At 35.7% G+C, this 25653-nt stretch overlaps 2 protein-coding genes across 6 annotated transcripts in view; one reads left to right on the forward strand and one right to left on the reverse strand.

Annotated features, from left to right (window-relative positions):
• Positions 1-25653, reverse strand: part of RTF2 (replication termination factor 2) — a 65558-nt gene that overhangs the window by 18795 nt on the left and 21110 nt on the right. The window lies entirely within an intron of this gene.
• On the forward strand, positions 50-24010 carry LOC118843229 (beta-1,3-galactosyl-O-glycosyl-glycoprotein beta-1,6-N-acetylglucosaminyltransferase 7-like). Of its 5 annotated transcripts, none has more exons than XM_036750734.1 (7): positions 82-158; positions 10620-10729; positions 12069-12205; positions 14246-14365; positions 16943-17987; positions 19856-19951; positions 23773-24010. In XM_036750734.1, the coding sequence occupies exons 5-7, from the start codon at positions 17003-17005 to the stop codon at positions 23997-23999; spliced, it is 1308 nt and encodes a 435-aa protein (XP_036606629.1). In that variant the 5' UTR covers positions 82-158; positions 10620-10729; positions 12069-12205; positions 14246-14365; positions 16943-17002; the 3' UTR covers positions 24000-24010. The 5 variants fall into 5 exon arrangements, with proteins under 5 accessions (XP_036606632.1, XP_036606629.1, XP_036606628.1 ...); XM_036750733.1 differs by having other exon boundaries at positions 14246-14359; XM_036750736.1 differs by lacking the exon at positions 82-158 and adding an exon at positions 2850-2886 and having other exon boundaries at positions 14246-14359.

Genomic DNA, 25653 nt, shown 5'->3' on the forward strand with positions numbered 1-25653 from the left:
CTCAGGGGACAAAAGGGCAACAAAACCTGCCAAGCAACTCTGTTCATGTGATTCAAGCTGGATCTGCTGAAAGAGAGGACACTGATAGAAGTCGAAAACAAATCCAGGAATGAACCCTGCTGTGATTCTGCTCCGTGGGATCTGAGAGTTGCCTTTTAGTGAGTGTTTCCTTTAATACTGTGGGGGTGTAAGTGGCATGTGTTAAAGCTGGTATTAGTTTGGAACAAAAATGTTTTTATTTGCTCCCTTCTTTGGATTTAAACCAGCCATTACGGCAGCTACATTTTGAACTGAAGGATCTTTGGGCATCTCATTCCTCACAGAGCAGCTGTTAGCATTCTGTTTAAACCCAGGAAAATGTGTGGGGATATGTCAAAGTGTTGGAACAACTGTGCTTGAAATACATTAGCACTGTTCTTAAATTCATTAATAGAAAAGAGTCATTAAAGCCACATATAAAGCTCTCTTGTTCCATATTGTGCCAGGACTAAAAGCCAATAGTTTCATTCTATTACACTAGTCACGCCTAAACAAAAAAAAAATTGTTTTATTTTTAAAAAATTATAATCCTTATAATTCAGTAAAACTCTAATATAGATTTTAATGGGTATGTATCCTTAACTGGTAATATGAAGTTTCAATTATAAACATGTTTTATAGTTAATTCAGTTGATTTTGAAGTACTGTGGCATTCTTTTAGGACATTGTCAACATTATTTTAAGACTAAAAACAAATTACAAATGTACATTTTTCATTTCTGTAGATATGTCAATACTTCTAGAGTTTTTTTCTGGAAAAATAAAAATCAGTATTTCCATCTACTTCAGTAAACAGAACAGTTTAATATTTAAAATTTAGTATGGGGGTAGAGAGAATGAGGCTGAGACAGAGCAAATATTAAGCTTTATATCACCATATTCTTAGGACAACTTTGTTCTTTCAAGTTCCTTTATAGATAATAATCATTCCATCAAATTGAAGTCTATTTCTCTGGCATTACAGATAAAAGTTACCATAGTGAATTCTTAAATGCCTTAAAACTGTATACAATATACCCAAACATATGCTAAAGGGAAGAAGCGTCTAAAGAATACTTCTATATTTATATAAAACATATTCATAACCAGTCAGGGAGATACAGCTAGCTTGAGGGAAAAGCAATGAGTTTAGAGAGGAAACTGCCAATGCCTCTGGTGGAAAAAAAAAAAAGCATTTGCTACAAGGGGAATCCCATTTAAAGAAACTCAAAAGGCACCCCCCCCATATAATTTTCTACAATCAAAAACTGTCTATATGAGCTACTGACATTAATTTCCAGGGTTTGCAGAGCAAAAGTAGTGAGATAGAATTTACACATCTTAGTAGGTCCCACTGGTAAAATGACTTGAAATTTACTACTGTGACATAGAAAAACATATATTGCTACTTGGGAAGAAAGGCATGCCTCATTAACTCTTACAACCAGTGTACAAAATCAAATATGGAAAAGCTACTAACTATAAGCAGAAATCATCTCTATAAAATTGTAGTATTCCAGGTGTTATATATAAAAAGATGAACTAAATTAAGCAGATCTCATTACAAGGATTTTTTTTTTCTATAAAGAATAGGCAGGCAGTTGACAGGATTCATGGCTCCTAAGGGCATTGTGAGATATTTTTTATTAGAAATAATTACAGGAAACTAGCTCATCATGTAATCCACCATTCCCAAACTAAAATTTTTACAAAACTGAATTACTAGAGGAATTTATAGGTTCAGAAAAGGAAAAAGAAAATTAGATTTTATGAACGAATAAAAGAAAAATAAAAAATCATTTACAGGTGACTGAATAGGATTATAAGGTCATAGATAAGCAAGATGTTTAAGAATTATTGAACTTTAAAATTATTTCTAACAATTAAAAATTTATATAAAGCTGAAGTGGCAGAAATTGGTTTGGGCAATAGCCTTAGATCCATGATCTATAAATCACAAAGCAAGTTACTTTTTCTTTGAGGAGGAGGGAAGGGAAGGTCAGGTTGGATGTACATTTGAAAAAAATTACCTATCAATGGAAATCCTTCTATCAAATATTCACTATATAGATCCAAATATAAGCCACATTTCCCTCCCTCCCTCCCAAGAATCTGACTGCATAAAACACAAGAGTGAACTAAGAAGTGTTTTTTTAAATCACCGTATAATATATATTTTATATCCTTTCTGTGAAAAATATTTTATATTGGGACCAATATAGTATTCTAAAAATATATAAATCAGCACTGACTTCTAGGCTCATTCATTTGGCCAACAAAAATGTATTGTCTACCAAGTAAAATGTACTATACTCAGTAAAGACAAAGGTACAAAAATAACTTAAGACAAATCTTGCCCTTAAAGCTTTATCTTACAATTTAGTAAAGGGAGAATAATACAAGTATATAGATAAACGCAATTCAGAGAACAAAAGTGTTAAGTCAGATGGGGAAGAAGTAATTTCCAGTTGGGAGCATCAAGAATGGCTCCATGAAGGAAATAGCATTTAACCTGGGCCTTGAAGGATGGGAAGGAAATGGTCAGAGACAGGAAGGCAGTCAGTGAAAAGGTATTGTGAAAACAACACTAGACCTGGAGTCTGAAGACATGGAATTAAATCCTATCTCTAACCCTTATTGGCCTAAGGAGGCCTAAACCGCTGGGGCCTAGAAAACAGAGGAAGGAGAACATGCGTCGTGCTCACTCTGTGCCAGGTACTCTACATGGCACTTTCCAAATATGATCTCATTTGATCCTCACAACAACCTTGTAAGTGCTATTATTATCTCCATTTTACAGATGAGGACACTGAGGCAAATAGAGGTTCTATGACTTGCCCAAGGTCACGCAGCTACTAAAGGTCTGAGGTGAGACTGAACTCAGGTCTTCCTAAGTCCAGGCCCAGTGCTCTATCACCCGCACCACTTAGCTGCCTAGGTTAACAGTTAAATGGTGAGAAGACTACTTTGGTCCTGACTGTGGATCTTTGAAAGCTGGGGTGTCTCCCTGGTTAGAATATAAGCACCTTGAGGGCAGGGTCAGTTTCCCTTTTGTCTTTTTATCCCCCACAGTGCATGGTACATAGGCAACTAATTAATGTCTGTTGAAGGAATGACTGAACATACACCCTCATCTCTACTTGTCACAATCCCTCTCTTCCTTCACAGTTCAACTCAGATACTACTGCCCCTGTGAAACCATCTGTAATCCTTTCCCTACCTAAAATATTCTGTCCTTCCTCATATTTCCCTAGAGCACTTTGCTTGGCACATTCCTTTACGCCCTTCATTCCCTACCTTATATTTTATTAGCTGTATGCTGTCCTATCCCCACCCTCCAGGAGAATAAAAGTTTGCCGAGGGCAAGTACTAACATGTTTTGTGCATGACAGGCATTTTCCCCCAATAGGAATTAAAACTGAAGCATAGCGGACCCCTGGATAGCAAAGGATTCAGAGCCTCTGGCAACAGTTAAGAAGTGGGGGAGAGCCCTATCTCTAGCAGCCATCATCTCCTCTCTGCTCTAGTAGAAAATCAAAGTTAACATAGTTAGGCCTTCATCTTTAATGGACTAGACTGTTAAACCAGTGTCCTAAGTGGCTTCCTGCCTCCAGTCTCACATTTCTCAATCCACTGCTTGCATAGCTGAAATAATAATATTCCTAATACTCAGGTGTGACCATACATTCCCCCTGCCAAAAAACTTTGATAGCTCCCTTATTTCCTACAGGCAAACTCCTTAGCTTGGCATTTAAGATTCTTCACAATTTGACTCCAACCTTTCCGTCACACTGCTCCCTTTCACAAAACCTACATGAGAACAGCCAAACTGAAGACCAGAGGTTTCCCTTGAATTTGTCATTCTCCAAGCTGGAAACATACTCCTATCCTCACCTCAATCTGCTGATATCCTTAAAATGCTCAGCTTGGGTGCTTTTCCCCATGAAGCTCTCTAGTCCCCAGCTGAAAAAGTTCTCATGCTCCTCAAACTTTCCTAAAGAATTTGTTTGGCTCTCTTCTTTGCCCCTATCACATTCTGTCTTACTGAGTACTCATGTTTTACCCACACACACTCCAGTACTCATTTGTCTTACCCATACACACTCGCCTCCCCCACTTTGATTGTAAGCTCCTCAAGGGCAAGAACTGTCATCCTTCTATCCCTACTGCCCAATAAATGTCTGTGGAATGGACATGCTGTAGTCTTGTAGGAACAAATTTAGTAAATCAGTTCCTCTTTTAGTCAATCAACAAACATGGCCATGTGTTCTATTGGATCAAGCTTCTACTAGCACCAGTTTTGCTAAGAAGAGCTTGATGGGCAAAAGCAGAGACATTGAAATTAAAACTGTACTTGGTTTTGTAAACCTCATAGGCTTTAACAAGCATATTTTTAGTAAAATAAAGATGATTACCACCACATAATTTAGATGCTTTCACAGAATATTTTCCCTATATTAGACACAGAAGGGCTTAATGGGTTTACTAAGTTTTCAAAAGTTATTCTTCAATGTTCTTCAAAGAAAAACTGTCTGGCCACAAACAGTTAAATCCATTGGGGATTTTCATATTATTCACTAGATCTGTTAGCAATCTAAAGGTTAAAGCTGCAGCAAGACTATTTATAATCAACAGCAATGCAGTCTCCACAGATCTCATTTACAAAGACTGGCTTTGCTGCCTTAAAAGGCTTGTACTGGAACAATGATACAAAGCAAAAATCTGGGGGCCAGCAGACTTCCACTCCATATTGCATCTGAGAGGGCACCAGGTTCTGAATTTTTAAAGGACTTTCAACTGAACAAAGGTTCTACAGGCAACTCAGTGATGCTGGACTAATCCAATTTAGCAGAAAGGTACAGATTAATATTTAACTAATTTCATGTGACTGTCTCAGAAAGGTGTAATGAAACCCTCAGCCTGAGTATTGCCTGAAGGATAATGGATTACATATGGGATTTACCTTCATTTAGTTATCACAAACTACTGAAAAAAATATATATATAAATTCCCTAGGCTCTTCTACAAGGGGTATGTTTAAATATGTTTCAATTTAACATTCAAAAATTCTATACTTTATCAATTATCTGAGTGCTAGAACCTTACAGTAGTATGAACTGTTGTAATGCAGTGCTTGAGAATTGTGTCAAAGAAGCCTTTTTATTGGATGTTTTGAGAGAAAATATTTTAATATACAAACAATAAGTATAAAATGTAGCAAATCTACAGTATATGTCTTATTTCTTATTCAAAATTTTGAGATATAAATAACTTCTTTAAAGGGGGCTTACTGATATTTTAGATTTATGAAAATGTCATGTAATAAAAACTAAAATAATAATTTGAGAATGTTTATAATGGAAAGACTCCACATATTAATATTTTATATTAATCTATAAAATAAAGGAACAAACCTACTGCAAATCAGAAAATCAAACTACTTAGTTTCTTTAAAAAGAAACTGAAAAAAATCTTAAAACATTGCTACTTACACATATTTGATAATGCTGGTTTCTGAGTCCATGAAAAAGCTTTTACTTCTAAATTTTCCCCCTTTTCTTCCTGTTATACATTTATACTTTGATTTTATCATGCTTAAACCAAAAGATATGCCAAAAACTGCTTCAACTCACTCTTTCAAATGGTGTAGTTTTAAAAGATGTGTGAGGGCTTGGGGAAAACTTTCAGATTTCAAATTAGGAATAAAATACAAATGTGCAAATGTTGCTTTTCCCTTTCTTCCATTCAAGTAATAAAAAGCAAGAAGATGTAAACTTATTCAGAATTAGAACTGTGAGGCAAGATTAACTTATTACCTTTAAAAAGAATTTTCCTTATTGCATATGGGTATGGGGGAGTTAGGGGTTGCAGAGAAGAGTAGCAGGTGCAATAAAATGATTAGGTTTGCAGGATAATAGTGTAAATTCCCAAATGACTTATATTAACAGGAAGTGATGGAAATATACATTCGTTCATCTAGTTCAGTCTCATAGACCCCCTGGCACTAAATAAATATTAATTGATAATGACATTAGATGTTTCTTCTAATTTAATAAGCATATATTATTGTTACCCTAGTCTTCAGTAAATTATCACATCACTCCAATGAGTAACAAGAAATTAGGCAAAAGTTTGTTCATATGTGAATAATTTAATATAAGTGATAAAAGCTGTTCTTTATTGCTGATAGTGCCCCTTCCCCCTTCAGAAGTTCAAAATCAATTGTTGTTTTTATATGCCCAGATAACTTTATCACTTAACTTTAAAAGACATTATGTAATAAAAACAGTATCTGTAGAACTCAATGTTTAATGATTGACTTGGAAAACTTTCATCTCCACAAATTGATAATTATGAAAATAAAGGCACCATTTTATGATTTTTAAAAAGAACAAAGTTTGATTCACTATGCAATTTTCAGTCCAAATCTATTACCAATATAACTCTCAAAAGATTATTTGACTAACAAACATACTTATAGTCCAGCTTATGCAAAGATTTGTTTTAAATTATCCTAGCAATAAATGTCCTAGAATATAGGAAGATAACCTATTGTCATAATAGGTGCTTTGAATTTAATTCCTAGTTATGATGGACCACACCTAGGTATTCACACAAATTCTGACCAGAGATATACAACTAGTAGATGCTGGTTAGAGCAAAGGGTATAGAGTGAAGTCATGAAACACTTTTTCTTTTAGCTAAACCTAGTGGACCTAAGTATGAACTCATATTAAAACTCCATCCTTAAACTTGCCCTGATAGAATATAATTTTCTCTCCATACTAAAAGAGAATTTTTTTTCCATCTTGAAGAAAAATAGAAGGCTATCAATTTGACAGCTCAATTTTTGCCACCTAACAACCTTAATCTGCTTTTTATTTTGTTTTGATAAAACAGGCCCTGTCTGTAATGAATGCTGGAATGTGATAATTAATTTCCTTATAAGGAACAGGAAATCATCACTGTGATTTACCTTATATGTCATATCTAAGAATCACTATATGCATTTGGGAAAAAAAAATCCTATGGTCTGTCTTAATTTCCTAAATAACACTAAAGTTTTAAAAGACATACAGAAGTGCATGTGCATATCTGTATCCACATGAATTTTTATACCCTAGGAATGAAAGAAATTCTCTAAATTCAATTTGTTAAAATTATAGTATCACAAAGTTATATATGAGCCATATTCCACTGCAACGAACTTAAGCTCTCCAAATTTCTTATTGTATTAAAATACCGCCTGAAACTCACGACCCATTAGTTGTCAGATTTCTGTTGTTATCTAGAGCAAAGGCATATGACCTAGAGTTATAGTTTTATTTAGTTTTGAATTTTTTAAAATTTTGCAACAAATACCACTTGGTGTTTACCAAATCAAAGTAACATTTTTTTCTTCCTGGAGTATTCCCTATTGAAAGGCATTATCATATCTTAGTCCCTCAATGCACGCACAAGCCTTCTCCTCTTCCCTCCTGGGGCTTGGCTACTGGGTACAAAATGTCCACCAGTTCATCTATTTTTGGAAATGTTTTTTTTCTCAAACAGAATGATGAAGAGCCCAAATGAGCCCATCTCAATCTTGCTGAGGAAAGTATCAAATGGCCAGCTTCCAAAAGCTATTTCTCCCACATTTCCCAAGTTCAAACCTGGAAAAGGCAGAATCGTAGAGTAGATCGAATACTGGACTTGAAATAAGGGCAAACTAGGCTCAAACTCCATATTCAACACTTTCTAGATGTGAAATTCTGTTCATTTAACTGTTCTATGCCTCAGTTTCTTTATCTGTAAGATGAGGGAGCTGAACTAAATGGCCTCTAATGTCCTTTCCAATTTTAAACTATGATCCTATAATGACTCAATGTTAAAAATTCAAAATAAGGGGAAAAGCACAGAAGATTCACTAGAACCTGTCAACATTCCATACTGACTTGTCTTGCCACAACCTACTAAAAACAAAATGCCTAGAAAGCAACATTTTTCTTTGGACACATGCCAAGTTCACATGCTGCCAAATGTGTAGTCACAACATAGTATCAAGTGGGTTCAATATCTAAGTTGTTTGCAACAATATTTCACAAGCTTAAAAATGGCATTTCCTCTGTTATCTTGTTACAGAATTTCTTTTTAAGGAAGCACTGTTTAGTAGAGTGTTCTCTCTCCAAGGCAAAAGCTGAAAAAACTTGGAGTCTCTTGATACAGTAAGGGATTAAATCTTAAAATCTTCCCCAGCTAAATCTGTTTTCTTATTATACTAGTATTTCACTTATTGGGAGGCCATTTATTTGGCAACAATACAGCAGTGAACCATTAATCGTTACATCATCTGTAAAACACCTTTTTCAGCTCTAAATTCTATGATTCCATGAACCAGAAAAATGCCAAAACACCTCTGAGCAACCAAAACAGGCACCACAGCCTATGTACTGAAGCACCTACACATCATACTCATGGAAGAGCCCCTCTGGCTCTCACTTACAGCCTATTTATCTTTCTTTTGTACACAATTCCAATAAACTTGCTTAATTGGTATCATAGCCCAAAGCAGGTCAGAACCAATAAATTAAAAAAGGGAAGCTAGTGGCAAGCACGTTGAAAAAAAAAAAACAACAAAACAAGATGAGAAGTGACAGCTAGACAGTAGGGGAAATGACAGAAAAACTATAGACTAAAAAGAAGCACAATTTGGAGCTCTATAGTGTAGGATAAAAACAGCCCTATGTTACCCACGGATACTACTATATTGCATCAGATCATATTTTATTTTTATAACAATGATCCTGTGTTATTAAACATATATTCTAAGATGTCAGGTAGATTTAGAAAGTTTTCCATTAAATTTTTTTTTGAAGTTTGGACATTTAAAGAAATAGTTACGTAGAAATTTTATCTGGAATACGCATTATGCCAGATAAATTAAATGCTACTGTATTCTTGCTATGTTATTCTTTGTCGGGCGGGGGGGGGGGCAGGAATCAACATCCTTTAATAAAAGATAATTTGGATCATAGCCTCCTAAGGAAATAAGCTACTGTGGTTTATAGTAGTACTTTTAGAATACAAACACAAACACCAACTAGTTTGAGGTGGGCAGGGAGGGGGGCATCTGACAAAGGAACTGTATTTAATTTGATTGAACAAATACGTATTAAGCACATACTGTATGTTGGCTGTACTAGAGATACAGAGATGCCTTTGAGGAGCTTAGAATATAGAGGGGAAGTGAGACATCTACAAATAACTATAATACAAATTCATAAGGTCATAGATCTACAGCTGGAAGGGAGCCCAGGTGGCCAATCTCTAAGTTTGATAGATGAGCTATGGGGGGGGGGGGGGGACGCGGAGAGGAGGAGGGTTGTGATTTGCCCAGATTCACACAGGTAGCAAGTGGGAAGGCTGAGATTGGAAGCCAGGGCCTGATAATCTAGTGCTCTTTCACTTTACACTCCAAGTAATAATATAATGAAGAGGGTAGAGGAAGTCACATATCAAGGCATAAGAGATTCTAGGAGGGAAGAACTGTTTCCTGTAGGGTGAATCAGAGAAGGCTTTATGGAGGGGGTAGTAACTGGGCCAGGCCTTGGAAAAAGATGTGAGGCAAGTCTGTCCAAGGAATAAACAAGAGAGCATGCATTAATGTCCAAAGGCAGGAAATATCAAGATGATGGGAGGAACAAAGTAATCTAGTCAGGTCTGAGTGTACACAACATGCATGGAGTAGTGAGTGGGATGTAAAGCTAGAGATAGGTTCAAGTCAGATTGTGAAAGGCTGTGAAATGTTTGTAATAAATGCATATTTTATTTGGTAGACAATGTAAAGTCGCCAAAGTTCTTTGGTCCTGTGTATTTCAATATATTACTCTGGCAACCTTGTGAAGAATAGGTCAGAGGGAGATCTAGAGACCACAAGACTAGTTAAGAGTCTGGAGTCCAGAAGTCCAGTTAGGATGGGGGTGGGGAGGGATAGAAGGAGGTTTTTAACCTTTTTTTGTGTGTCATGGACCCCTCTGGCAGTCTAGTGAATATGCACCCCTTATCAGAATAATGTTTTTAAAAGCATTAAATACGTATGATTACAAAGGAAACTAAAGGCTAGTGAAAATAAATGTGTATATATTTTTTCTTATCTAAGTCCACAAACCCCAGATTAAGAATCTAGGAGTTAAGAGGCCATTTACTGGCATGCATGACAGCTTGTCAGGGGACTTAAGAGGAATAGTGGCATTTTAAGTGGAAAGGAAGGAATGGACATTATTGTGATGTTGTGGAGGTATATTCAATAGTCCTTAGTAATCCAATGGAGTCTGGGATGAGGGAGAGGTATATGTCAAAGTGACCTGAGGAAATGAAAATTGCAGCACCAAAAATATGGAAGTTGTGAGGGGCAAGCTTTCCCTCGTTGGGGAAAGAAGTACATTTAATTATTTGAAAGAGTGAAGTACTTTCACCATAATGTATTAAAAGTAATTACAGTACAACTCTAAAATAAAACAATTTTACTCAACTGCATCTTTGGAAAAGAAATAAAGAACACCTGATCCATGTACTACAAAATGAAATGATTAATTGGAATAATTATTTTTCTTCCTTCTCAGGAAAGATTCCTGCTTAAGCCAATATTTCAAACATAATGAAGCAGCATCCTTGGAGCACGTAGAAGATCAGCAGTCAGAACACATGGATTCTATCTAATGTCAAACAGCAGGTGAATATTTTTTAATGCAACCTAAGAACAATTTCTGAAAAATTTTTTGATAAAGTTAGCTGAAAAGAGATGAAATCTGATTAATTTAGCACAAATCATAAGAAAATAGGACCTATCAAAAAGTAGTATTTCCCAAGTAATAGTATAATGTTTCATATTGACATTCAGCTAACCTCTAATAATTAAGGAAAACAAATAAGATTTAGGGATGAAAGGGACCTTAGGGACCAGTTAATTTAACAGCTTCATTTACAAAAAATACATTTTATCAATGCTTTTGTTTTTACAAGAGTCACTTCCTGCCTCCCTCCAGACTGAATCTTCCTTGGTGACAACTAAAAATACTAAGCAAAAATATCTAATTTAAAGACCATATCTGATAAAGTAAGCAATATTCTATTATAGCAATTGCTCACCTATGTTGTAGGAGGAAGTATGTTTCATTATATTTTCTGAGACTATCACTGTTTTTCATTATGCTTTTCTCTTCATTACCCTGCCCATACCTAATTAGTTGCTAAGTTTCATCAATTCTACCTTCAAATTACCCACACCCACTTCCTTCTCTCCACTCAGCCAGCCACTACTCAAGTCCTCCTCACCTCTCACACCTGGACCACGATAATAGATTTCTAATTGTTTTCCCTGCTCCCAGTTTCCTCACCTCTCCAGCTCATCCTTCAAACAGCTGCCAAAGTGATATTTGTAAAGCACAGGTCTGAGAAGTTTGCTTACTGTGCTCCAAAAACTTCAGGCACTCCTCTTTGCTTCTATGATCAAATCCCTCTGACATTTAAAACCCTTCACAGCCTGGATCCAACCCATGTTTCCTGAATTGATTTCACATTTCACATTACTCCTCTTAGACACTCAGCCAAACTAGCCTACATCCTATCCCCTGTACATAATAGGACATTTCACCCCATAGGTATTTGCACAGGCTACTCTCTTCTCACTTGCACCTCTTGGAATCCTGAGCTTCTTTCAAGGCACAGCCCAACTGCCACTTCCTACAAGAGGAAGCTCACTCCAGTTCTCCAGCTAAGAGTATTTTCCTTTTACTCCCAAAGTACTTCGTATATGTTTTGTATTGATTTATCTGTGTATATGATGTTTCCCCTGGCATAGTACCTGGTATATGGTAGGCACTCAATAAAGAGTTCAACTTTCTTTTAGTGTTCAAAATTTTATTTTACATTGTTATAATCATGTATATAGTTGTCCTGTTTATTTTGCTTTGCATCAGTTCATACAAATCTTTTCATGATTCTCTGAATTTCTCATTTTCCTTTCATACTATACAATATCTGATTATAATTATATAACATAATTTTTCCAGCCATTCCCCAATCAATGGGCATCTACTTTGTTTCCGGTTCTTTGTAACCATGAAGAGTGCCGATATGAAAATTTGCAACTTTGTCATTGTACAGAAGCGGAAATGGAGGCCCAGAGAAGTTAAGTGACTTACTGAAGGTAATATAAATATAGAAGTAGAGAAGAGCCAGGGTTTAAACCTAGATCTTTCTTTCTTCCACTACACAAAAAATCAATTTAAACATCTTTATATGTACAAGTTAACAGAAGTACTTCCATTTCCATTTAGACAATATGTTTTTACTCCCTAACATAACAGGATCATAGATTTAGAGCTGAAAGGAACCAGAGAAGCCAATAAGTCTAAGCCCCTCACTTACAGATAAGGAAACTGAGGTTAAATTGGGGAATTACCGGATTATGTGGGTAGTGTGTGAAGTGGGATGTGAACCCAAGACCTATGCCTCTCAAAAAATACTACATTCTTCTTGTTCTACATAAGAACATTCAGCAACTAATTAAGATGGCATCCAATGTTCAAAATCAGGAAGTAAAACTAATGATCTCCATCACTTCTAAGCAGCAAAAGGAAGAACAGCAAAGGCACAGTGGCGGTGAGGGAAATAAGGGTCTAGGTAATCTACTTTGAAAGATCTTATCTTGAAATGAGATGAGTGTATCAAGCAACCTTCTTCCCCTACTTTTCTCCCACTTCACATTCCAAATTGACCCTCTTAAGAAAAAAATGTACTATACTTGGAATTTTTCAATTGGAAAGTGCTGGATTCTTGTCTCTGACAACTCTAGAACTGATGTATAAGGACTGAGATTTTGGACTCCCTGACCAAAGGACCCACAATCTAAGGTTAAAATGGGAATACACTGCCTAACAGAACCTGAGCTGCATATACATTCTCTGGACACCTCCTTCTCCTTCTCATTTACTAAGGGGCAGATCCTCACCCTTCTGTTGATCCTTATCCCTATACTCCACACTAATTTCACCCTGAGCATCCAATTTGGGGGGGTTAAAACTCAATTAACTTGGGTAGCATAAAAATACTTAAATGAAATGACTGAAACCTGCAAAGGAAAGAAGGACAGACTGATAGATATACACTAGTAATGATGAGAACAACAACATAGAACCTTGTCAAGCCTCTCCTTTTCATCCATTAGAAGGCTAAAAAGACCATTTATTACAATCTCCTTCTTAGCAACAATTCCCCACTGGCCACTCTTCCCATTTCAGGAAGGTTAAGTTCTCATTTTCCTTACTTGGCTGCAACATAGGAGGGGAAGGGAGGATACTCAGCTCAATTCCCTTTTATTCAAACCACCTAGTGACTACTTCCACCATACTTCATCCAAACCTAGAAGACCTAGATAGGCCCAGCCTTCCTGCTTAAAAAACAAACAAAATGCCCCAAACCAAATCCAGATATCTTAAAGCTGGTGATTTTTAAAAGGGGGACTTCATAGCTTAATAGTGCCTTATCAGTAATATGACTTTAAAATTCAGAATTTGGTTCACGGTGAAAAACAAACAATGCACAGGGTGTGGGACTGCTTCCTGACTGTTTCCTTTAAACCTTGAAGTCTCAAGAGCTTTTTAGACATGTTTTCCCTCCAAACTCATAAAATTTCCTAGGCAATTTTGGAAGCACCGGAGAGGACACATGTTTGCAGGTAGACTAAGAAGAGGGGAGGAAGAAAGGGAGGTAAAGGGTAGATTTTGGTTTATTTTTGAGAGGAGTGGGCATTTTTTTTCCAACCCCAGGAGGAAATCTTTCAGCTATAAAAGGCCTCATGATTGAACAGGAGGCCTCAGGACTAAACAGAAAGGAGTAAGTAGACAAAGAAAAGAGGTAGGAATTCATGGGAGAGGTATCAGATAGTTTAGAAGAGGCAAAATTAAAGAGAGTTAGCTCTACCTATCTCACACAGCTTTGTTGTGAGTAAAGTTCTTTTTGCTGTAGTAATGTGAATTATCTCCAGGTGAAAGAAAATGGGTTTATTCTAGGAAGCAAATTTGCTGAATGACTACTATTACAGAAAATAACAAGCATTTAAGGTAAAAAATTAAGGAGACACCAGGGAAAGGCTTATGATAACATGCTCATGATGCATAAGCCTCTTTCCTACAAGACCACATCTTAAAGTTACCTGGTAACCCTTTTGCATCTGCTCTATTTTAAGGGCCCTGCCATTTTGAAACACCTAATACACCCCAGGAAAGGGAGGGAACTCATTTACTGAGCAGTAAGGAAGATTATGGGTCCTTGTACCTGTAACCATTGGAGGAAGAGAGAGGTAAAGGTTTGTTTTGTTTTGTTTTTTGGGGGGTGGGCAGGGAGTAGGTACTGTAAAATGGAGTATTCTCTTTCCCTGTTTCTCACTTGAGTTTTTTGAAGAGGAAGACTTTCACGATATGACAGGGAAAGTCTAGCAGGAGGGTGGGGAGAGGAAGGGAGAGAAGAGGGGGGGCAACATTTTAAAATAAAATACAAAAAAGGCAAAGTTTAAAAAGTAACAAAATATTTGAAGCATGTTTGAAAGTAAATCTGTAACATTTCATAGATTATTCTGGCTTATATTAATTCAACTAAAGCAAATTGGTCCTTTCTCAATTCATCTCTTTGGGTTACGGCTCTTGCTAGAAGAAAAGCTAAAATGAGTTATATTAATACAATGAATGGTTCTCAGAATAAGACAGTCTCTTTTGATATAGAGCATTCCACAAATTTTCACTGTCTTAATATATTCCATATTCATTAGTTTTATCGAGTTTATCAGTTCTCAATTTCTGAGGGCCTGTTCAAGTAGTGAACGCCCACCCTCCCTCCCCCTCACCATCCCACTCATTAACATCTTTAGGGAATGATAAGGTGAGGAGTAATTAAGACAGATCAAAATCAGTATTTTTCAACTCTTCAGGTATGTTAAATATGCTTTGGAGGAGGGGATGGAAGAGAGGAAACAACTACCAAAAATGAGCCTTTTGCAATTTTTTAAGTTACTTTTAGTTTACCCATTATTAGCCTAAGAGTTAAACTTTGAAAGTATATCCCCAAAAGATGCCTTAAATGAAAAAGGATTTTGCCTATAAATACAAAAGCCATGCAATGTTAAAGCTAAAAGCTAAAAGGGACTTGTGAAATCATCTTCAACTCTCTGATTTTACATATGAAGAAAATGAATTTATACCAAGTTTAAAAAACAAAATGAAACAGGGAAATACATTTAGTTCTTAAAAAAAAGTTTTACTTTGCTCCTCCTAAGAGCAAGCTTTTATATACTCTACAATGGAATTCACTGATTTTCTCCACAATTAAAGCCTGGCTTAATAAGAGATGGCAAATTCCTGTCTCCACCCCACCCCACCCCACCCCCCAATTCTCTTTACAGATTAAAATATTTTACAGCCCAAGTACAAGTTCAATGACCTTTAAAAAATTGATGAAAATAAAACATTTAAATGTAACGTCTATCTTATAGCACAGTAAAGGATAGGGAGTTAAGAACACCTGGATTTGGTGAGTCTCAATCTCAGTGCCCTCACTCCCCCCAAACTATAAATTGCAGAGCAGCAGCTGAATTCATAGGGAAAGACAGTTTCCTTATACTGGATTCCATAAATCAATTAATAAGACACAATGAATGGGTCTCAGAATAAGAATTCTCAGAATAAGAAATTACAGAACAGGCTTGGAAGAGCTGGGAGGTCCCTTTGACTGGGAATGTTAATAGTCCAGCATGAAGGAGTTCCAGAGTATATTTGGGAGGGATCCTGGTGTATTGTGACTGGAGGATCCACAGAAGAAGTTCATAACTTAGGGTTATGTCCAACAGATCCTATGAGTGTGAGGCAGGTGCCCCCAAAATAACCAAAAAGGGAAATGAGTTATGGCTATTAAGGCCTGGATGGGGTATGGTCTAGAAGAGGTCCTGGGTTATAAAGGTCACTATTCCTGTGGAAGTTGGCCTGTGGAGCTGGGGTGTCTGTTGTCCTAGGGTTGAGGCAAACAGTTCCTAGGGAATAAGGATCATCACTCAGAGTTGTGGATGGTGGCTGGAAGGGGTCCTGAGCCATAACCCCCCATTCCAGTGGTAGAATATAAGCTCCTTGAGGACAGAGACTATTTTTTTTTTGGTTTTGTATTTCAGTGCCTAAGGACAAACAACAACAACAACAAAAGCCTAGCATGTAGTAGATGTTTAATAAATATTTGTTGGATTAGATTGGTCAAGGCAGAAAACCATTTTTTTAAAAGTGTAGTGTAGGGGGCAGCTAGGTGGCGCAGTTGAGTACAGCACCAGCCCTGGAGTCAGGAGGACCTGAGTTCAAATCTAGCCTCAGAAACATGACACACTTACTAGCTGTGTGACGTTGGGCAAGTCACTTAACCCTAACTGCCCTGCCTTCTCCCTTTAAAAAAAAAGATAAAAAAAAGTGTAGTGTAAAAAAAAAAGGTGATATGACTTAAAATAAGGCATATCCTTTCAATATCTATATCCAAAAGAGGTAACATGGTATGGTAATGTTAGATGACATGGCTCTTTATAGGTATATGAGCCTGGGAAAATCATTTAATTTCTCTAAGTCTCAGTTTGCTCATTTGCAAAGCAAGGATAGTATTACTTACAATAGTTACTTTAAAGAAAGTGCATAAACTAGAAGATGCTAAATAAATGATTTGTTATTGCTATCCATAAAAATATGGGTTGGTGTACGCATATATGTTTTACATAGCTTAGGTTTTCTGGCAGTTCTTTTGCATATATTTTATTTTTGTTACTATTTCTGTAAGAGCAAAGCAAAAAAAAAAATGAAACCCTCCTTTTTAAGTCCATTTTTTAAAAGCTACCCCTAAATTTCATGTGCTTTTTTTTTAGGAGACTTAAACAAATATTTGTTCAAACTATGGTGAGAAGAAAGTGCCTGGAGGATAAAAAATGAACCAGCTGGATGCAACGAAGTCAGGATTTTTAGTGTGCATTGGTATTTGCATTTTTATCTTCATTTTTCTTTATGTGAGGAATACAATTCCAAATGAACCAAAAGAAGAACCAACCTACCCAGAATCAACAGACTGTGGCTTTTATCCAGATGAAATATGTTCAGCCCTTTTTGAAGGGAAAGGGGCTGCCCCTCAAATTGGACAACTCTGTCAGCAAAACACTCACCAACCTGAAATAAACCCTTGCCTAGGGACCCCAGGCAGCTGTAACTGCTCTCTGATCTTTCAGGGCCTACATTTCATAACAAAACCCCTGTCTGCAGAAGAAGGGAATTTCTCCTTGGCATATATCATAACCATTCATAAGGAGTTAGCTATGTTTGTGAAGCTTCTCAGAGCTATTTACGTCCCTCAGAATGTTTACTGCATACACATTGATGAAAAATCACCCCAGAATTACAAAACTGCAGTGAAAAACCTGGTTGACTGTTTCGAAAACATTTTTATTTCATCAAAGAGAGAGACTGTGATTTATGGTGGATTTTCAAGACTACAGGCAGATATTAATTGTATGAAAGACCTAGTGAGCTCCACATTTCAGTGGAAGTATGTAATAAACCTTTGTGGGCAGGATTATCCAATCAAGACAAACAAAGAAATCATACAATATATCAAAAGCAAATGGAATGGTAAAAACATGACTCCAGGAGTAATTCAGCCTGCGCACATGAAATATAGGACACACCAAAGTTACAAAGAATATGTTCATCAAGGAAATGCTTATGTTTATCCAACTAAAAAAGAAAAAAAAGATCCCCCACATAACTTAACAATATACTTTGGAAGTGCTTACTATGTACTCACTAGGCAGTTTGTTGAATTCGCACTGACAGATGTCAGGGCAAAAGACTTGCTTGAGTGGTCAAAAGATACATACAGTCCTGATGAACATTACTGGGTTACTCTGAATAGATTAAGAGGTAAGATGAATGCTGGGCTGTCTGGGTTCTAGGGGAACAAGAATGGACAGTAGGAAGCAGTTCAGCTCCAGCTAAGCTTCATTCCATTTCAAACTTTATCCATTCCAACAATTTCCCCAAGAGCTCTTTAAGTTGCTGCCAAACGGGATGTGCATCCCATGGTAGGAGTAAAAGGCACATCTCTTTATCAATGGTATAAAACCAGCCAAGACCAAGGCTTCAGAACCTGTGGAGTTGGCTCTCCTCCCTCCTTTTCCTAAACAATGATACAGAATTCTCAAAAGCCTCAATTCGAAAGTTATGAGACTACCCCAATACAAATCTTCTGGAATGCTATTTAGAATAGAAATGCTATTTATAATAATGTTTGTAGCTATTACTTTCTTTGAGCTATGTTTTGGTAGCTTCCAAATTTAATCTACTATTTAGGAAAAAGAACTGAAACAGGATATTAAATTTATTTTCCTTTAGATTACCTCTTAAAGAAATCTGTTTCACAATTTTTCCAAGTCTTAACAAAAGAAAACTGGCACATGTTAGTAGACTTAAAAAAAAATCCTTGTGTTGCTACAGTTAAGGATCCATTTTGTGTTCAAGAAGCAGTTTCTCTTTAGTAAGGCTAACTGGTCCATACTGGATTTAAACTGGAATGACAACGACCAACTGTTCTAATCTAATACTGAAAGACAACACATTAGAAACTCAGAGGTTATACACAAAATGTATCATTAACTAGAATGATAATTTTGGATTTAATCCTCTCTCATCCTGGTTAATTCTATTTCAAAAGACTAATATGCATATGTTAAGCACTTACTATAGACCAGGCATTGTGTTAGGCTCTGGGGATACAAAGAAAAAATGAAACAGTTACTAATTTTATCGGACTACTATGGAAAACACAACATTATCGGGGCAAAGTGCTTTATAAATGTTGCATGATAAGGACAGAAGAAATGAAATCTAAATACATAGTTATGTTATTTGGTGAGGTCAATTATTTTTTCTTCTGCCTTGGAGAAGTTAAACCTCATCATTTTGGTTTTCCTTTAGTAAACAGAATTAAGGAAAAGAAAAGTAAACTTTTCATGGACTCTTAAAAGCCATATTCCGTACTATTTATGAAACACTTTAAGAAAATATTTAGAAAAATAACCATTCTGTTTATGCAGCTAAAATGAATAAAATGCAAGTTTAATGGTTAAGCATTAAGGTGATTCTTCAGGGTTTACCTAATGTTAAGAAAGAATATTAACTATTGAGTTCATTTAGTGGTCCTGGACCCTTAATACTCCATATATCATTTTCAGCTGCTAACAAAAAGGACTGCAAGTTTGATTTCTTTTTCTCCTTTGCAGAAGCTATGATCTCACTTACGGGCAAAACAGGACAAATATTCCTTCTTAACTCTACAGAAAGAGGAGGTGAAACTGCTAGAGAAGTCCTTAAAGGGATAATGTTTAGCTGGGATTCACAGAATTCAGAGTTGTGATGAACCTTAACGATCATCCAGTCTGGCTTTATCATTTAACAGATGAGGAAACTGAGGCCCAGAAATCATTTGATGACTTGTTCAAGGTCATGAGGATAATGAGGCATACAGGGCTCAAACCCAAATTATCTTAATTCTAAATTAAGGATTCTTTCTACTAGACCATGTGGTGTTTTTTTTACTCCCACACTGAACAAAATAAAAACAAAAAAAAATAAAAATACTAACTACTGTTAATGACTTCCTACATATATTTTTAAATTCTGTTCTACAATATCAGTTCACTAGTTCTTGAACTTGAGGAAGGAAAAAGTATTCTTTGGGAATAATTATGGTTATTTTTAATCTCCCTCAACTGAAATTCTTTTTTTTTTAGATGCTCCAGGTGCTACTCCAAATGCTGAGTGGGAAGGGCATATTCGGGCTATTAAATGGAAAGATATGGAAGGAGTTGTTCATAATGGCTGCAAAGGTAATATCAAATGTCAAATTATACTTAAATATACAGTTATCTCTGAAAGACTGTGAAGAACATAAAAGTATTATAGAAATAGAAAGGGTAAATGTTCTGACTTTCTTAAGTGGGAAAATGGTAATGTATATAACCTACAGACCACTTAAATTTGATTTCAAACTGCTGCTAAAGTTCTAAAACATACTATTAAGGGTCATTAAGTCATTAAGAACAGGCCACGTCAGACAAATCTCTTCTTCTCTTTTTTTTTTAAACAAGGCAGAGACACTGGTAAGCCAAGAGAATGCTGTACATATAGCTTAACTGGATTTTAGTGAAGTACTAGCCAAAGTTTCCCTGTGCTCCTCTCATGAGAGATATGAGAGAGATGGCAGAGTAGGTATGTGGATTCAGAACTGGCTGAATGGCTGCTTCCATTTCACCTTGGAAAAAGCTTGAGTTATCATCAATTTCTGGGACTGAAGTAAAGATGACATATTTATTAAATCTGTAGGGGTGGGAAGAGGCATGAGAAATGTGTTCAAGTATCTGGAGTACCGTCATATAGAAAAAATGTGATTAGACTTCCTTTGCTTGGCTCCAGAAAGCCAATAGTGAATGCAGATTGCAGAAGTAATAGATTCCAACTTGATGGAAATACTTCCTACAAACCAGAGTTGCGAGGTTACCTCTCACTATAAGTCTTCAAACAAAAGCTGCATACCCACTTCTTAAATACATTATGGAAATGTGCTATGAAAGGTAGCCTCTGACATCCCTTGCAACCCAGAGATTCTGTAATATTCCAGTGGCATGAGAACAATAAAAGCACTGACTCTTAAATAGTACTGTTCTGCTTGACAGGAACATCTATAAACAAATTGGATATCACCTTATAAACTAGTGCTCAATATCTAACTAGGATAGATATAATTAAGATTTTATAATAAAGCAATTGTGAATCTGTCTCTTCTAGTTCTCTTTATGTGTACTAATAATGCAGAGAAAGAGTAGAAAATGACTTTAAAATTAGGTTTAAGATGCAACAAATTTTGGTTCAAAATGTTTAAGGTGCAAAATTCAATTTCCCTCCAATGACATAATGCAGAGTATGTTTCTGCCCATTAAATGAGTAATCGCTAGCATTCTTAAGTAGGAAAAAAAAATCAAACTCATTTATTTACCTGAGTTAAAAATGTTAAAGAGACCTCGAAATGGACTGAAAAGAAAAAAAAATTATTCCTGTCTTTTAAGGAGTTTACTATATTTAGTTGGGGGACCACATACAAATATAGGATATAACAAAATGAACTTCTCTGTGTATGGGCTATTTAAACAAGATGCTTGAGAGAGAAAATTCTTCCCAACCAAGGACATATGTGGACCACTTATACACTAAGCATTTTTTAAAGAGTCTGCCTTTTCTGACTATACTTAATCTCTTATCCATAGAAATGAAAGAAAACATAATAGTAGCTGACATTTAGATAGCACCTTAAGATCCGCAGAACATTTTATAGACACTGGCTCATTTGATTCTCCCAACAACCCTGTGAACTACATAGCGCTAATATCATCATTTTACAGGCTGGGAAACAAACTCTGAGACTTTGAGTGGCTTGTCCATTACTGCACAAGCATTCCCTACATGACAAAGCAGGATTTGAATCTGGGTCTCCTGACTCCACATCTTGCATTCTATCCAATATGGCGCATTGCCTCTCACCATGATGTAAATAACCTATTTACTTATTCTTATGTTACATAGAGTTTGATTTGTATATGTTGAATCAGTTCTAGAGACTGAACTTGCAAATTCACAAGTTCAAATTTGGTACAATTCTTCATTTGATTATGATACGGTGGTCATGCAAATGAATCAGGTGCACCAGGCCAATGAGCTGGAAGAAAGCCAGGCCTGACTAAAACAAACAGGCTATGGATTTAATAAAAATTTTAATCAGACAAAAGCATGGTCTCATCACGAGGAGGTTGGCCACCTGGTGGATTTTTTGCCCACAATAATTTATAAAAACCATCTACATTAAGGCTTAGAGGAGTTATGATCTTAATGGAGGAAGTGCATTTGCTGATGAAAATTGCTGATTTGAAGTATTAGAGTAAGAAAAAAGTATGATCTTAAAGCAGTAACATTCAATGGCATGATCTTTTGACAGATAAATGTTGAAGATGTAGGACTAGTAGATTTACAGTTAGAAACTGAGAACTAGGTGAGTTAAGTGACTTGCTCAAGGTTACACATAGGTAGGAAGTAACAAAGTGAGATACTTTTGTAGTTTATTAAGGTTTTATTCAATAGCTGCTCATGTGTACAATAAATTAATACTTCAAGTATCTATAATTTCACTGGTATAGGGACTCCCTCCATCAACATACATCACGATTTGTAACTTTAGTAGGTCATCTCTGAGAACTGCTTTTAACTAAAAATAAAAAAAATTCATCAACCTGAAGCCAATCTAGTGATGGTTGGTCCTCAAATAAGAGACATAAATTACACAAATGGCCAGTAATGCTTAGCTTTACTCATAGATAGTTTACCATTGGTTTAATACCCAAAGCCAGGTATTCAACTGACATAGCCTTTAAGAACCCAGAGTCACCTTCATGCCATATGGGGGGCATTAGGGAAGAGATGTCAAAGTCAAATAGAAACTGACAATACATATTATTTATTGTATTTTTAAATTTATTTTGCTAACATTTCCCAATTATATTTTAATCTGGCTTGGGCCACACTAGGGAATGTTGTGAGCTGCACAGGGTGTATGTCTAATATCTCTGCATTAGAGGCTTTGGCGGAAGGCTCACATATCTAAACAACATTTAACTACTTCCGTTGCAGCTGTGTAGAATTATTGTGTTTACAAGAGTTTGAGGGACTTCAGTTTTATCAGGAGAAGCTGGGGACCAACACTTATTCACGAATAGTAGGAGGCTGGAGACTACAAATGCAGCTGAGAGGAATGGCTGACAGTACAGTTTGGCTGCAGTGTGGAGGGCATGAAGAACAAAACATGAAATAAGGTAGAAGAGGTACTTGTATAGGAAAAAGCTCTGGTCAAAATTTCAAGAAAAATCTAAATGTAAGTACTTGACAGATCAATAGTGTCCTTCATAAGCCCATTTGCTTGCATCTGTGACCAGGACATAATGAAGTACGAATTATTAGATTCTTGTATTACCATGAGACTATAATTTAGATGTAAAAAACCAATGCAACATCACTATCATGCCTTAGGGCTTTAAGTCCTAATTTTTAAAAATTTTATTATGCATAATAAAATAGTTACATTCTCCAATTGAAAATCATTCCTTAAAAATTTAACATATTTGCTCTTCTAGTCAAAGCCAGCAAAATACTACATACACCAGGCTTCAGATCACCAAACACCTCTGCAATGCCTTAGAGGAAGCAGTATTGGCTTGCCTTATTTTTGTAAACTCCCCCACCCCCCTTATTTCTTCTTCTTCTTTTTTTTTTTGCTTTTTCAATCCAGTTCCCTTGTACTTTTAGCCAGCCAAAGGATTCCACAGCATTCACCCATGACAGCCATTAAACTTTGTTCAAAAACTATAGTCAATGGGAATAAAAACTTCCAATTAGCTATTTATAAGCCAAACTCTAAAAGCCCCTGCCATCAAAGCTACTATGGAAACCTAAGGTAACCAGTTTAATTTCAACATACAGCAAGCAAACCAACAAACTCACAGGTGATGTCCTATAACAGAAAGTTATTTTTACAGAACTAGAATTTTATTGTGTAAACAAAGGCAGCTGAGCTTGTACTAACCATGGTTTTAATTTATCTTAACAGGACATTATGTTCGAAATATCTGTGTATATGGATTGGGAGACTTGCAGTGGATTATTGAATCCCCTCACTTATTCGCCAACAAATTTGAGCTCACAACATATCCACTTGTGATGGAATGCTTAGAGAGAAGATATAGACTTAAAGTACTACATCAGGCAGAGGTCCCTTCAGAATCACACTGGCATTTGCAAGACACTTGCTATTTTAATATGAAAATAAATATTTGATCAGTCAAAGAATAAAGAGAAAAGCTATCAAGCCTTCTAGTTCACTTTTTTATTTCTAGTAATTTGTTCCTTTGATTAGAAGGAAGGGAACACAGATCCAAATAAGAAGAAATGAATACAAATACTGAAAATGTAGGCTATCACCCCTTGATATAATTTAGCCCTAAAGCCATTAAAAATTGAACAATGGATTTAGAAATGCAGAATGTTATATGCTAAACCTTCAAATATTCAGAGAAGAAAGCAAAGGAAAAGCATAATACCAATATTTATTGAAGAAATCCTCAAAGTTCAAATTTTGCTTTCTGATATGATTCACTGAAAACTAAAATAACTCTTTAACATAGTTCTAGAATAATCAATTAGCAAGCACGTACTAAGCATTTGCTATGTGCTAAGCACTAATAATACAAAGAATGTTTAAGAACCAATCAAGGGAGAATAAAGGCTGGATAAAATGGGCAAATCATATTTTAAAATTCTGTACTATCTTACAGAAAGCTATACAGAAACAAATATACTTCATTTAAAGTTGTTTGTCTCTGGTTACTCTTAATGGTGAAAGGAGCAACTTTGTTATAAGAATCCGAAGATATGATGAATGCTGTATTTCTCTGAAGAAAAAAGGAATCTATTATGGTAAACAGTCATTAAGCAGCTTCTTGTTTATCTCAAAATTGTCAACTAACATTTTAATATCACTATTTGACCTGAATCACTCCCCAAATCAATGATATATATTTAGCCAATGGCTATCAGCACCCTAACTTAGGAGATACAAAATTATAAAGTATCTTCCCTCCAAAAGAGTTCAAAACACCTCAGAACAACATAAAATGTGAATATATATGTAGGTATGTAATACAATAGCAACACAATGAAAAATTATTAATAGAGAAAGGAAATAAGAAAAGAGCCAAGATCAAATGGTATAAAAAGAAAGAGCATCACGAAAAAAAAATATAAAAAAATATGCGAATTATGAGAGCCCTCAAATTGGCAGAAGTATCCAAAATGGTGGCAGAAATATAGGAAACTGCTTTTGAAAACAAGTAGTGGAAGAGAAAAAGGAGTAATATACCAAATGAAGGAAAACCAAGGTAACCTTAAAACACTACTTTTTTAAAACATTCCTCACAAAATATGTGCTTTCAATGAATATTTAAGTATTGAAAGGTTTTTTTAAAGAGTTTTTAAAAAACCAATTTATGATTATATTTACAACAACTCTTCTAAAATTAACACATTGAAGATAATACTTTGTAAAAATTTTCTTCTGAGTCTCATTCAAATGTATTTGAGGTTGGCTGTTTAGAAAGCTCAGATTCACCACAATTATATTCCTTGGGTTATCAACTATAAAGTTTTTTAAAAGTATATAAAAAGTATATTAAAAATAGCCCTTCCAAGATTATTTGAATCACATGCCCAAATTAAATTAAGTCTGGGCAAGTCAGCAAAATTTTTAGAGGTTAGACAGTAAAGTCCTGCCTAATTATTTCTAATTCCCTTTGATCACCAAGGTGAATTATGGTGATAGGAGGTGGGTGAGGAAGGGGAATGACAGTATCTAGAAAGGCAAAAACTGGATCCTGACAGTCAAACAGGCAAATGGTTAATTTCTAATTTGGAAAAAAGAGCTTATGTTTGGTCT

The sequence above is a fragment of the Trichosurus vulpecula genome, chromosome 3 (assembly GCF_011100635.1).
Source record: "Trichosurus vulpecula isolate mTriVul1 chromosome 3, mTriVul1.pri, whole genome shotgun sequence".
NCBI classification, from domain to species: domain Eukaryota; kingdom Metazoa; phylum Chordata; class Mammalia; order Diprotodontia; family Phalangeridae; genus Trichosurus; species Trichosurus vulpecula.